This window comes from Misgurnus anguillicaudatus, chromosome 5 (assembly GCF_027580225.2).
Source record: "Misgurnus anguillicaudatus chromosome 5, ASM2758022v2, whole genome shotgun sequence".
Classification (NCBI taxonomy): Eukaryota; Metazoa; Chordata; class Actinopteri; order Cypriniformes; family Cobitidae; genus Misgurnus; species Misgurnus anguillicaudatus.
Genome location: NC_073341.2, coordinates 38,306,541 through 38,320,933, shown reverse-complemented (window position 1 = coordinate 38,320,933; position 14,393 = coordinate 38,306,541). Strand labels below are relative to the sequence as shown.

Genomic DNA, 14,393 nt, shown 5'->3' with positions numbered 1-14,393 from the left:
ATGTATTTGAGAATGTTAGTTGTGTTTGTTAAGCTCTACATCCCTAATACAAATATGATCACTGATGTTTTAAAGGTCATCTTGTAGTTGCAACATTTATTTACAAATGAATTATTCTCATCTGACCTCTATTAGGGAGCCGTCTGATTGAATGATTTTAATGACGACCATCATCGGGATGCACATCATAGAAGCCAGTGCAAGAGTCCAACCCAATCCAATCGACCAATCAGGATACTTGTAAAGCTTGTTATAGGTGAGTGGCTTGTATTTCACCATTGAAAAGACGAAACAACCCTAATGAAGAAAGTTGAGATGATCACAAACTGATGCACAGGCTGCTCATATGGATGATTATGTAATTGCATGTAAATTTGATGTCTCTAAAGTTTTAAATTATTATATTTTTTAATTATTTTAATTTGGTACTTGTCATGGATCACAAGATGTGACAGGCCATTACAATATAATATTTGGTGTAAGTCATGATTTTTTAGCTATATAAGACACTTTAACATCTTGTGATCAATTATGACAATGAGTACCAAATTATTAAAATAATTAACCATTTGAAAAAAGCAGAAAAAATATGACTTTGGACACCAAATGTAAATGACTGATCCAAAACACACATTCAGACACGCTTACCACACAGAGGACCGGCGTTATCAGCATCCAGCTCCACTTCATCCAACCATTGGGTCTGTAGCCAATCATGTCCTCTATAGCATCATAGAAATTATCAGCCCCTGCAAGCAAATACATGCAGTTTATACACTGATAAAAAGACTTAATGAGAAAACTCAGCTTATCTTTTTTTCTGATTCATACAATCATCCTACATAATGTAAAGATAATTTTGTAAAAATATAATTTTAATATCTTTCATATTGACCGAGTAATGATTAGAATCAATGTGAAATCAAACTTTGATGCACAAATTTTATCATTGGATTATGAGACTGGATTTCAAAGACAGTGTCACATGTTCTACGTCTTGATATTTAAACAATTTGAGGTTTTGTGATTTTTATGTGTATTCGTAGTTAGCATTTTAGAGCATTAAATACTGCAGATAAACATTTCCACAGAATTGTGCAGATTTTCAAAACATGTTTCATGCTGAACATGTGAGAGAAAGATTCATGTGGGACGACTCATTACTAAAAGAGTGATGTGAAATAAACCCACACGTCTGATGTGATTACGGTATGTAAAACGATTGTAAAAAAAATTGTAGAAATTACAGTATTGCTGGGTATTAGTGGCAACTAGCTGCCAGTAACTTACTGTAGATTTTACATTTATGTTATTTACTGGCAACAGTTTGTTCAAAGTTAAATGAATATGAAACATTTTCAGTCTTTATGTTCTACAGTAAGTTACTGGCAACCAGCTGCATAATTACAGCAAATTTTTACAATGAATTCAAGACAAACAGTTATGTTAACAGTGACTCTACATATGCATATCAGAATTTATGCAGTAAACAAATATAAGCAATCTTTTACTATAGTATAGAGCTGCATACAGATGTGCATATGAGAAGCTTGGATGCAAAAGCCGCTAAACGGCACTTCCGTCACTAATAATTGCATACTTTTTTGTATTTATAAACACATTTGAACTTCTCGTGAACTTTCCTCATAATTCACAACACCTGTGCACGCACACACTGTAAAAAAATATTTGCTGCCTTAAATTTTTTAATCAACTCAAGTTAAAACAACTCATTTCTAGTTAAGATAAATAAAAGTTAAAATTACTTGTAAATCTGAGTTAATTCAACAAAAAATTTAAGGCAGCAACGATTTTTTGTGCATGAATTTGTTCTTATTTTCATTCTTAAGTTAGTGAATTTGGAATGTTGGAATCTATATATTTTGGAAATATATAGACAAAATGTTTAAAAGAAACACAATAATAAAATGGCTTTTTCTGCACCATAAAAACTGCATTGTTTGTTCAATTTAAAAATATTAGTTGACAACAATTTTTACACAACTTTATTTTTGAATTAACTTAAAACTTTAAGGCATCTAGGTAACTTATTTACTTCAATTAAACCAACATTTTTTTATTACAGCGTGGCAAAATTATTTATTTTGTTTAACAACTTGAAACTGCAATTATTTTCAACTTTCTTTACAAGTTACTATAAAGTTGAAATAACCAGCTGATTCAACTTAATTTTTACTCCTTACCAGTTAAAAAAGTAGAAATTAATTGTAAATTCAAGTTGATGGAATTTTTTACAGTGTATTTAGTGTGACCTTCACTTTAAAAATGAAAAGTTGGAAAATTACTTCAGTTCAATTTATATGTTTAAGTGAAAAATACTTCAGTTGGTGACATCCAAAAAATTAAGTTGATTCAAATTTTCAATTTTTACAGTGTTGGCACTAAACACATCTTGAACTATTTGAGGAGACTGAAGTCATCGATTTGAATTAGAAATTAGGATTTAATGGTTATATATGGTTAAAATTCCATTGCAGAAACAACTGATCCAGTGGCATGGTGATTTTCACAATACTGTATATTACTATCGCATATGACCCCTGTGCTTCACATACACATAGATTATTTTATAATAATAACCAGCTGATTGTACATTATCAGCAGTGACTATTAAAAACCATTATTTGTCCAACACTACTAGTGCACACTTACCGTAAACCCAGGCTACTGCAACACATTCAAAGAATGCAACCCAGAGAAGGCAAACACCGCTGGCCGCGTAATAGTCAAACAGCTGAAAGACGTACATGCCACCCTGAGAAACACACAGAAACGTTAAGCGTTTAAACACTGCAGGAAGAACCAAGAAAAACACTTTTCTCTCCTGCCGTCTCTTACTTTAGTGACCATGGTGAGTCCCAGCACATAACTGATGACGCAGATAACAGCGATGAAGATTTCTCTCCGGTATCCCTTCCTTAGGAGGGATGGGTACAGATCAACCAGAGATGTGATCTGACCCTCCACTTCTACAAACTGATGATGACATAACACACACATACGATGTCACCGATTTAATCTGCATGCGATTTTTTTAACAGGTGCTTTACTTCAAAGCAGTGTAGTACACTTCGAAAGCATAACAGTTGAACACCGCAGTCAAAAAAAATTACATTTATACATTTGACAGATAATTTTATTAAAGCAACTTACAGTGCATTTCTAGTATACATTTTATCAATATGTGTGTTTGTGGGATTCAAAACCATGACGTTTGTGCTTCAGTGCCTCCCTATAAAGTCAGTGTTGGGTGAAATTTATTATAAAGTAATAATTACTGTAATTAAATAACTTCTCCCTTAAAAAAAGTATAGATGTGAAGACACCTTTACATCAATGACCGGTGTCCTGTATTGCACACCTGAGTGTCTGTGTCTATGTTTGTGTTTGTGTGTTTAGCATTGGTGTAATTTCACACATCAACAGTAATGTGATCTGGCACATGTTGGCTTTTCATTTAGTCATATGAGACTGGAATAACTTCAGAGTCTCGTGAAGCGTGTGTGCGGGTGTGTTTGTGGGATGAAGCCCTAAATATATAGACCGAATCCTTTAGCGCTGGCTCACGGCCGCAGTAAGAGATGATGTTTCATATCAGGATTGAGCAGTATGCTGTAAAGTTATGATCTGCTGGCTTAACTCTCTCAATGTTTGTAATATTTCAGTTCAACACCACACGCTCGTATGTCACACCGTTGGATGAACATTTTATTGCACAGTTGGACACTTATTAGAGAAGTAAAAAAATAAACTGCTTTTTTGTTGTAGTTGCCATGTTCGTAAACATATGTTTGCATTAAAGGCTGATACAATCAAATGAAATTCTCAAAAGTGGCACATTTTGTATTTACACCTTACTCTATTGTGCACATTATAAGAATAAACTCTAAAGTCTATTTGCAATAAATTCTAAGTAGATCTATTTTATTTATATTTTACGGTCCAATTTTGGTGAGCTTGTGCAAATTGTAGCCTCTTTTTCCTATTTGTAGTGGAAATTAGTGATACCCGGTGGGGTCTTCTGCTGTTGTAGCCCATCCTCCTCAAGGTTGTGCGTGTTGTGGCTTCACAAATGCTTTGCTGCATACCTCGGTTGTAACGAGTGGTTATTTCAGTCAAAGTTGCTCTTCTATCAGCTTGAATCAGTCGGCTCATTCTCCTCTGACCTCTGGCATCAACAAGGCATTTTTGCCCACAGGACTGCCACATACTGGATGTTTTCCCTTTTCACACCATTCGTTGTAAACCCTAGAAATGGTTGTGCGTGAAAATCCCAGTAACTGAGCAGATTGTGAAATACTCAGACCGGCCCGTCTGGCACCAACAACCATGCCACGCTCAAAATTGCTTAAATCACCTTTCTCATTCTGACATTCAGTTTGGAGTTCAGGAGATTGTTTTGACCAGGACCAAACCCCTTAATAAACTGAAGCAACTGCCATGTGATTGGTTGATTAAATAATTGCATTAATGAAAAATTGAACAGGTGTTCCTAATAATCCTTTAGGTGAGTGTATATTGAACTGTAAGTTGCTTTGGCTAGAAATGTAACTGTAAAAAGCTATAAAGAGTTTTATCAAAAGTGTTTTTGAAATCTTGTACAATATTTATGTTGTGATCTAACCTGACTGTCTAGGCCCAGCAGCAGAAGCATTATGAAAAAAAGTATCGCCCAGACCGTTGGCAGTGGCATCATAGTAACGGCCTTTGGGTACGCGATGAAGGCTAAACCAGGACCTGAGGGACATACAAGTTAAGGCATGTGCTATCACAAAACTTACCACATGCCACACAAAAACAATGGAACCAAAGAAACAAAACATATAAAAGTGTAAACTGTAAATCACTTGAGGCAAACGTGTAAATAAGACCTGGTTATAATTCCTAAAAGTGTTTCTACTAGTAGGCCTACCTGACTCGGCCACATCAGCGATGGCTATGCCCTGTTCCTGCGCCATGAAGCCCAGCACAGAGAAGATGGCAAAGCCCGACACAAAGCTGGTACCACTGTTCAGACACCCGAGTAGCATGCAATCCCTAAAAAATACATGCAGAGCAAAACTCTAAACTAATAATTGATCGTCGGTAGAAGATAATTCAGAAAACTTTCACTACAGAACGTTGACCATCAACTATAAGCATCAATTAGTACGTACAGTAAACTACAATGTTATGTTGTCAAAGACATTTTCACAAACCTGTAGCAGTTATATTTGTATTTGTTGTAACTTCCCAGTGATGTCATAGCACCAAGACAAATGGCATAAGAGAAAAATATCTGAGTGCCAGCATCAATCCACACCTGCATACAGAGAAAGAGAGAGAGAGATCAGGTGGCGTTTAGGTCATCACATTTGGCTTTTAAAAATGAAAACCTAAACACATTACTCTCTCTTTTTTGGTACCTCAGGGTCCTGCAGACGAGTCAAATTAGGATAAAGGTAAAACTTGATGCCCTCAGCCGCACCAGGCAGCGTCACACCTCGAACCAGCAGAACAATCAACATGAGGAAAGGAAACGTGGCTGTGAAATAAACCACCTGTGGACAGGAGAGAGTTTGAGAAAATAAAAGTATTTTACACCTATTTTACATTTTACAAATTGTGTTTTAATTTTATTTTAAGAAGAGTTTAACTAAATTAATGCTGGACCTTATTTATAAACACAAATATGTGTATATGAAGTTCATGAAAATTGGTCGTGAATTTAACTCCTATACTACACCAAATTGACTCTTATTGGCTGTTTTTAAATGTTTTTACCATTTCTGATTATTTTACAAAGTCTTTATCATCTTTAGCTTATCTTTTTTGACAGCTGTGCCCAAAATGATTTTTGGCATATTTTTAATAAGAATTTTTTTAAGTGCTGAATGCATTTTATTATATTATCATTCAAATGTTTTGAAACACTTACATCATTTATTTATATTTTTTTACATTGTAATAACACAAATATAATATTGGAGTTTTGTTGTGACTAAAAGCATCCAATATTATATTCTAGCACCTTTGCCTATAATTTATAAAATTGTCATTTTAACAATAATTTATAAAATTGTCATTTTAACAATAATTTATAAAATTGTCATTTTATCAAAAAGATATGAAGTAATTTCCATTTGTTATGAGCCGATTTATCTTCATTCACTGTTCCAAGCCATTCATTTCTAAAATATTTTTATAAAAAAATTAATTTATTTTAAATAATTTTTTTTGTTTTTTTACTTTTCTTATGAGAGAAGTTAATATCTTAGCAAAAATATGTTGGCACTGATGAGTGAGCATATTAAATTTAGGGAAAGCAATCAAGCAAACTCATAAATTTCATACAGTAGTGTCAATAAAATTAACCAACAATTTAATTACATTTTTTTTATTCTTATTCAATCTTATAGTCTAATATTTTTTTAATATATAGTACTTAAAAATACAGTATATAGTATTTTTTATCACTACAGGATTGCCAAAGTCTGCCCTGCGACAACCAACTTTTAATAAAAAATGTAATTCCCATAAAATGTAGTATTTAATATATAGTATATCTTCTATAGGATCAGCTAAGTCTATCTGTTTCTCAAGGGTTTTTTTCTCCCAAGGACTTTTTTTCTAGGGGGTCTTTCTCCTACTTTTGTTGTCTTCTGATTTTTCTGTGTTTTCTCTAATTTTTATTAAAGCAAAGCTGCTTTGGAACAGTTAAATAATTGTGAAAAGCGCCATATAAATAAAATAAAATTGAATTGAATCTATTTCTGCAATCGAACATATGATAATAACATCTTGAGAGAACCAAGGCTCCATGCAATGTGTTTCTGCAAAACGTTTTGTTTATGCACATGAATGCTTTTCTACATCTCTCGCTGACCTTGCCGGTGGATTTCACTCCTTTCCATATGCAGAAGAAGCAGATGATCCAAACGGCCAGCAGGCAGAGCGCCAGGTCCCACTTCAGCCCGCCGACCTCATCGATCCCCGAAGATATGCTCAGGACGTTCCTCCTACAGACAACAGTGATGAGTACGGGTGAACACACACACCCCTCGGGTCAACGCATCCACTCGGCTTTATACTCACTCCCAGAATTCAGTGACGGGTGAGGTGAGGTTGACGGCGTTGGCGGAGAGCCACAGCGTTTTGTTCTTACGGACGGTGTCCTCCACGCAGTTCTCCGTGTTCCAGCTGTGACGGCAGCGAGCCCAGGGCAGCTCGTGCTGAAAACACTGAAGCAGGTAGTACAGACCCCAGGCCAGGATCACAATGTAGTAGACGTTCAGCAGAGACACGATCACCACTGAGGCGTAGCCAATCCCTGTCACATGCATGCAAGATTGTCAACTTGAAAATGTCTTTTTAATTTTAATGCTGCTTAAAAATGTTTCTGTACAACGTCAAAAAAAGAAAGAGTGCACCTAAAGAGTTAATAATAGTACATATTAGTACCTCAAATGTACATAATGTCACCAAATATATACATATCTGTACCTAAATGGTACATACCTTCTTCTGACAGTGTTGAGCATTGCATTAGCAGCAGAAAGGTCATGGGTTTAATTCGCAATAACACATATACTTTGAAGTCACTTTAGATAAAAGCATTTGCCAAATGCATAGATGTTAATGCAATGGAAACAGAAAATATACACATTTTGTTGAGCTGTGAACTCAGAGAAAACAAGAAAATTATGAATTAGATAAGGGTGAGCAACTAAGTTGTTCTCAAGCTGTTCACTTGTTATCTAAACAATTTGAAGTGCTTTACTGATGCTAACAGTCCCTATGGAGAAACCAGAGATGTGGCACAGGCACTTAATGCACAATGACTCATTAAACATATTACCAGCTCAGATCGTTAGACTACCAATCCAACCCTTTAAACAGCTCACTGCTGGTCAGAAATGCCACGTTCATTATGGGTATGACAAATAATATTTCTTACTTAGGACAAAAATCCTATCTACTTAAGTTTACTCTTAACCCAAGGCACCGTGACATCTAGCAATATCCGAGATCATGGCTTTGATTCCCACACAAACTGACTCAAATATACCTTTAATCTGAAAGTGTCTCTCAAATGCATAGTGACTTACAGTGCATTCAGTTTATATGCATATGTATCAGTCTGTGTCATCATGTACATGTGATACACCTTTATGTAATAACACAATTTGGTGTTTAAAAGGTATATGTTTATTTGATAACACAAGAAAGTGTTTAAAAGATACGTGTTTATGTGTTAACACAATTTTGTGTTTAAAATATATGTGTTTATGTGAAAACATGCAGCGTCCATTAAAATTGCAACTTTCATTGTGTAGTACAATATTAATGTAGAGGGGAACCAAATGAAGCAGAACCAAAGTACGGGTATTGTTGCACTGTGCTGCCTAAGTGACGGACGCCTCCCTCTTCTCTCATATTGAGATTTAGAGACAAAGATGGCGGTTCGCTCTTTCACTCATTGACTGCACATTCTGTTTTCCAGGTTCGTACTCTATAAAAACAATCACAAGAACTGTTTCATCCTGAAGTGTATGTAGTGTATTGAAACTGTGATGAGTTGGTTATGGAGTTTTTGATAAGTTAAAGCAGAGTTAAAGACCCGTGTTTATAATCGCGGGAGAAAGCATGCGTAAACGATGACGTCATCGGCTGTATAGCGTGTGTACTTTGTGATTGAACGTGTGAATAGGTGTATAAGTGTCCTCACTCCCTGGTAATGCTTTATTTTTATGGTGTCCTGACAGTTTTTAAGTTATTGTAAATGTTAAGAAAGAGGAGTATGTTGTTAAAACCTCTAAGTGAAAATACTACTAAAGTTGTACAGAAGCAGTTAGCTGTCTTACAGCCGTTAAAGTATTGTTTTACAATGTTTTTATAAGTTGAACAGCCTTCCCTATGTACATGATTCATGTTGTGGCTCTAAAGTCATTTAAATATTCATTTACTGCCAAAGAGTGGTTATCATTCACATTACTACATTAGTATATTTCTGAAGTTTAAAGGAAGAAAAACAATTAATTATATATAAATAACTATATAGCTTAAAACATGATTTATTTGTGATGTTATTGCACTTTAAATTGAGAGTGATGTTGGTTTTTGCAGAGACATGATTATTTTGTAAATGTGAGCGTGTTGGTTTTTGCAAATACATGATTATTTTGTAAATGTGAGCGTGAAAAATGTAACTCACTGATATGTTGAGAATAGGAAAAAAACTATTGAAATGTTGAACTTGAAATTAACAGGCTTTGAATTTGAAACATGTTTACAATAAGGGAATGTTATTGTTTCATACCATGACTTTGATACATTTATAATAAAGATATTGAGATTTAGAGACAAAGATGGCGGTTCGCTCTTTCACTCATTGACTGCACATTCTGTTTTCCAGGCTGTCATCCAGGAGAGTTGAGAGTAGTGAACCCCAATTAATTGAAATCATTTGTTACTCCAGTTCCATACATTTGAAACTCGTAACAAACTGTGGGGGCTCGTCCGGGATCTCTCCTCATCAACCATAGGGGGAGCAGGTCCAGAGATACTAGAACCACGCGACCAAGGTGGCAAGACGCTGCTGCATGCCAGGAGTCAATCCGTGGGTGTCCGAGGAGGGGGACCAAAGAGGAAAGGGATCTCAACCTCACTTAGGAGCCGCACTACTGATCCTGAGGCCAGCGCACGCTACTTTCCAGAGGTCTACGTGCTGATTCTGTGGTCATCGCACACCAGCATTTGGGGATCTTACCTGTGATCGAGAGGTCGACACGCACACACACAAGCCATTTTCTAAGTCACAACACCACTGATTTACTGAACCACACACCATGTCTTCAACTCGTAAATACCTAGTATGGGGAATAAAGAAACAACTATTCAGACTCTCGAGCAACGACATATATCAGGTTGCAAAAGAAATTTAAACTAACAGTCGAAATGAAAAAGAGCCGAATGTGGATGATGAAGAAGGCTGCATGGAGTATGTAGTCTCCTACATGCAATCTGACACCTTACTAGAACTTGAGGATGAGGGTTAGTGTCAGCTGTGGGATGTAAATGATTTTATAGGTAAAATGATTAATGCTGATGCTTCTGTTAATTTTCCAGTGGGTACATTGAGTGAAGCTAGCACACACATTACACCTAGTCAAAGTCCAGTTACTACACACCCAAACCCTACATCACAACCTTATTCTCACCCTAACAGTACAGTTATGCAAACACAACACCACTCTAACACTCCTACCACTACAACAACACAGTCATTAGAACAACTAAGACAAGTGTATGAAGAGCTGGGGGAGAAACTGCGGCAACGTGAATTCACAGAGATCCCAGCACCCACAACCTACCTCCATCGGGGTGAGCCAGAGTTACACTGTACGCCACAGATGATCACAGAGCGACCAGTATTACTGAAGGACATCTCCTACCTGCCGCGTAGAGACTTCAAAGTACATGGCGGTCAGGTTGGGGATCAGAACTCTGATTTAAATTACAACAATATCAGCAAACAGATCGACGAGGGAGTGAAAGAGGGCTTTGCAGAAGCAGAAGTGGTGAGAGGGGTGTTGAGGATCATCAAACCAGGGGCTTTTAAAGATATGCTTGTAAACAAAGACTCAATTACAGTATCTGAGCTAAAAGGTTTCCTCAGGTCTCACCTCGGAGAGAAAGCAACGACTGAGATGTTCCAGGAATTAATGTGCGCCAGGCAATCAGACCAAGAATCACCTCAGCAGTTTCTCTATCGCATGATTGGGCTGAAGCAGAAAATCCTTTTCCAGTCCCGACAGGCAAGCGCAGACATTTCATATGATCCCAAAACCATCCAGGAGGTGTTCCTTCATACTATCTATCAGGGTTTGGGGACAAAACATGCTGATCTCCGGCAGAGATTGAGGCCTCTAATCTCAAACAGCCAAGTCACAGATGAGGAAATCCTTCGCCAGGTCATGAAAATAATAAGTGATGAGAATGAGCACCAACGCAGGCTGGGCCAACCACCCCGGCAAAAGGTAACACAAGCACACAGCGCCAAGGTTGAGACAGGAGATTGTAACAATAACAAGTCACGGGATATGCCATCCAACAGTGAAAATCTCCACACAATACAACAGCTCACTTCTCAGGTAGAGACCCTTACACACATGGTGGCTTCTTTGATTGAGCAGCAAGCAGAAAATACACGTATGTCTTACCCTCCTCCTCAGCCAACCTCTGGCAGACCTGTCCAACCACAGCTGGGGCAACCTACAGTCCAGGTGAGAGGAAGAACAGGCCGTTGTCCGAAATGCACCGAACAGGGTGTACAGGAATGTAACCATTGCTTCGTGTGTGGAGAGGCAGGGCACAGAGCAGTGGGATGTCTGCAACGTGTCAGAGTGCAGGGAAACGGGGCTCGGTCTTCGGGGAGGGACGCCCAGAGACCGGTGAGCAGCTTCAGTCCCAGACGGTAACAAGTAACAAAACAATAACAAAACACCTCAAGCAAAACAAACAGCAAAATTCACAGGTACTTACCAACCAGAGTAACATCGCCTCCAAGGCACCCCTAATTGGGAAGAAAAGTCTGCTGAAATGTTTGATTGGCGGGTACCCAGCTACCGTCCTATTTGATTCAGGCTCACAGGTGAGCATAATTGACCAACAATGGATCGATACTCACATTCCCAATCATATCTTGAGACCCCTTTCTGAACTGTTGGAGGAAGAACTTGGCGTCTATGCAGTTACTGGCCATGCTGTCCCCTACAGTGGATGGGTTGAGCTCACTGTCAATCTTGCAGGGAATGAAGACCCAAATCTTACCATACAGGCCCCTTTCCTAGTCAGCCCACTATCACTGCCCCAGCCCATTCTAGGAGCAAATGTACTCCAGGAAATCATCAGGAGGAAGGAGCCCTCAGACAATGCAGTTGCAACGGTTGTCAACCTTCTCCGCAGCGCCTTTGGAATAGAGGAGGAACAGGTGGAGGCCATTGTGAATCTCATCCAGGTGCCTCCTCGGACATACAGTGATCCAGTTACTATAAGAGTGGGCCAAGACCATACCATCATTCCCCCTGGCAGAACAGCTCATGTATGGTGTAGGATACCTCCTAACTTTGATGTCTCTAATCCCCTTGTTCTATACGAACCAACGGAGGAAAACATTGTCTTAGGGCAGCTGAGTGTAGGAGAAGGCCTCTTGGAAATCAATAACACCCGTCGGCCCTATGTTAAAGTGCCCATCTCCAATCACTCAAAACATGAAGTCACCCTGCCAAGAAGAACCTCACTGGGAACCATCCAACATGTTATCAAGGTCATTGAGACCGATGCACCACAGTCACATCATACGGATCCCACACCAAGAAAGTCGACATCAGTCGAGGTTAAGGTTGTCGCTTCTCCCATCACCGCTCCACCCGAGTCCTGGCTTCCTCCTGTTGATATCAGTCACCTCAGCCCTGAACAACAACAGGCAGTGAAGGAAGTGCTCTACGAGGAATGTGGCGCATTCGCCCGTGACAGCAACGACATAGGATGCATCCCCTCCCTACAGATGGAGATCAGGACTAAAGATGACATACCTGTTCAGAGGGCCTACGCATCCATCCCAAAACCACTCTACAGGGAAGTTAAGGAGTACATCCAGGAGCTGTTGGTTAAAGGGTGGATCGTAAAGTCCCAGTCGCCTTATTCAGCTCCTGTCATCTGTGTAAGGAAGAAGGATGGGTCCTTGCGCCTATGTGTCGATTACCGGCTCCTCAACAACAAAACTGTGCCAGACCGTCACCCACTTCCCAGAATTCAGGACCTCACTGACTCCTTGGGAGGATATGCCTGGTTTTCGATCCTCGACCAGGGCAAAGCCTATCATCAAGGCTTTATTGCCGAAGGGTCAAGGTACCTGACTGCATTCATAACCCCATGGGGGCTCTACGAGTGGGTCCGCATACCGTTTGGGCTATCAAATGCTCCAGCGGCTTTTCAGAGGAGCATGGAAAGGATGCTTGACACGCTGAGAGATGAATGCTGCATCCCTTACCTCGACGATGTGCTGTGCTTTTCCAGATCCTTTGAGGAGCATGTGCAGGTGCTACGCAGAGTCCTCCAAGCCTTGCAACAGCACGGGGTTAAGCTGAAGCCGGAGAAATGCGAGCTCTTCCGCAAAGAGGTACGATATGTCGGCCGGTTGGTGTCAGCGGAAGGGGTAAAAATGGACCCTAAAGACCTTGAAGCAGTGCGTGATCTGAAAGAAAAGACGCCACAGACAGTTGGGGAAGTTAGGCAGTTACTTGGGTTCCTGAGCTACTACCGAACATACGTGCAGGACTTCTCACGTATAGCTAACCCCCTGTATCACCTGCTCCAGTCAAAACCCAGCACCCCTCCGGCCAAACCGCCACGAGGAAAAACAAAATGTAGTCAGCAGTCCTCCCGTACTCCGGTAGAGTGGAACAGGCAACACCAACTGGTCCTCGAACAGCTTGTGGACCAGCTGACCAAAGCCCCAGTGCTGGCGTACCCCGATTTCAACCGTCCCTTCACACTCCACACAGATGCCTCCCAAAAAGGTCTCGGTGCAGTTCTTTATCAGAACCACGATGGGAAGATGAGGGTGATCGGGTACGGGTCACGTACCCTAACATCAGCGGAACAAAAGTATCACTTACACAGCGGAAAGCTTGAATTCCTCGCGTTGAAGTGGGCGATATGTGAGAAGTTCCGTGACTACTTATTCTACGCCCCACATTTCACAGTCTTCACGGACAATAATCCCCTCACGTACATTCTGAGTACGGCCAAACTCAACGCAGTTGGTCACCGGTGGGTCGGGCAACTGGCTGATTTCAACTTTGACATCAAATACCGGCCAGGCAAAACCAATATCGATGCTGACACCCTATCACGCTGCCCCCTGGACATTGACACCTTCATGGCTGGGTGCTCGGAAGAGATGTCGGAGGAGGCAGTATGTGCTGCATGGGAAGGAAGCCAGAGAGCACAACAAGGAGATGTGGCCTGGGTGGCGGCCCTCAACTTAAAATCTCACAGCCAAACTCAAGTTGAGCCTCTGCCGGAAGTCAGTCATGACGAGCTTGTGAGAGAACAAAGAAAAGACCCTGCTATTGGGAAAATCATGGCATTAAAGGAGAATGACACACCACCAGCAGAGGATGAAAAAGGGAAAATGGACACACACGCAAGGAGGTTGTTAAGGGAGTGGAGCAGATTATACATGGAGAATGACCTTCTCTATAGGAAGAGTGCAGGTCGACAACAACTGGTCCTACCCGCCACCTACAAATGTACAGTACTTACCCAGCTGCATAACAACATGTGCCATGTTGGTGTAGAAAAAGTTCTGAGCCTTGCGAGGGAGC

At 39.8% G+C, this 14,393-nt stretch overlaps 1 protein-coding gene across 1 annotated transcript in view; it reads right to left on the bottom strand.

Moving 5' to 3' along the window:
* Positions 1-14,393, bottom strand: part of slc6a6a (solute carrier family 6 member 6a) — a 30,742-nt gene that overhangs the window by 2,328 nt on the left and 14,021 nt on the right. The window contains exons 4-13 of the mRNA XM_055168394.2: positions 7,096-7,330; positions 6,887-7,019; positions 5,427-5,561; positions 5,220-5,323; positions 4,934-5,058; positions 4,646-4,758; positions 2,860-2,997; positions 2,674-2,776; positions 649-749; positions 127-297 (exon numbers count right to left, since the gene is read on the bottom strand). Coding sequence (XP_055024369.1) covers positions 127-297; positions 649-749; positions 2,674-2,776; positions 2,860-2,997; positions 4,646-4,758; positions 4,934-5,058; positions 5,220-5,323; positions 5,427-5,561; positions 6,887-7,019; positions 7,096-7,330 — 1,358 coding nt within the window. The remainder of the gene's footprint in view (positions 1-126; positions 298-648; positions 750-2,673; positions 2,777-2,859; positions 2,998-4,645; positions 4,759-4,933; positions 5,059-5,219; positions 5,324-5,426; positions 5,562-6,886; positions 7,020-7,095; positions 7,331-14,393) is intronic.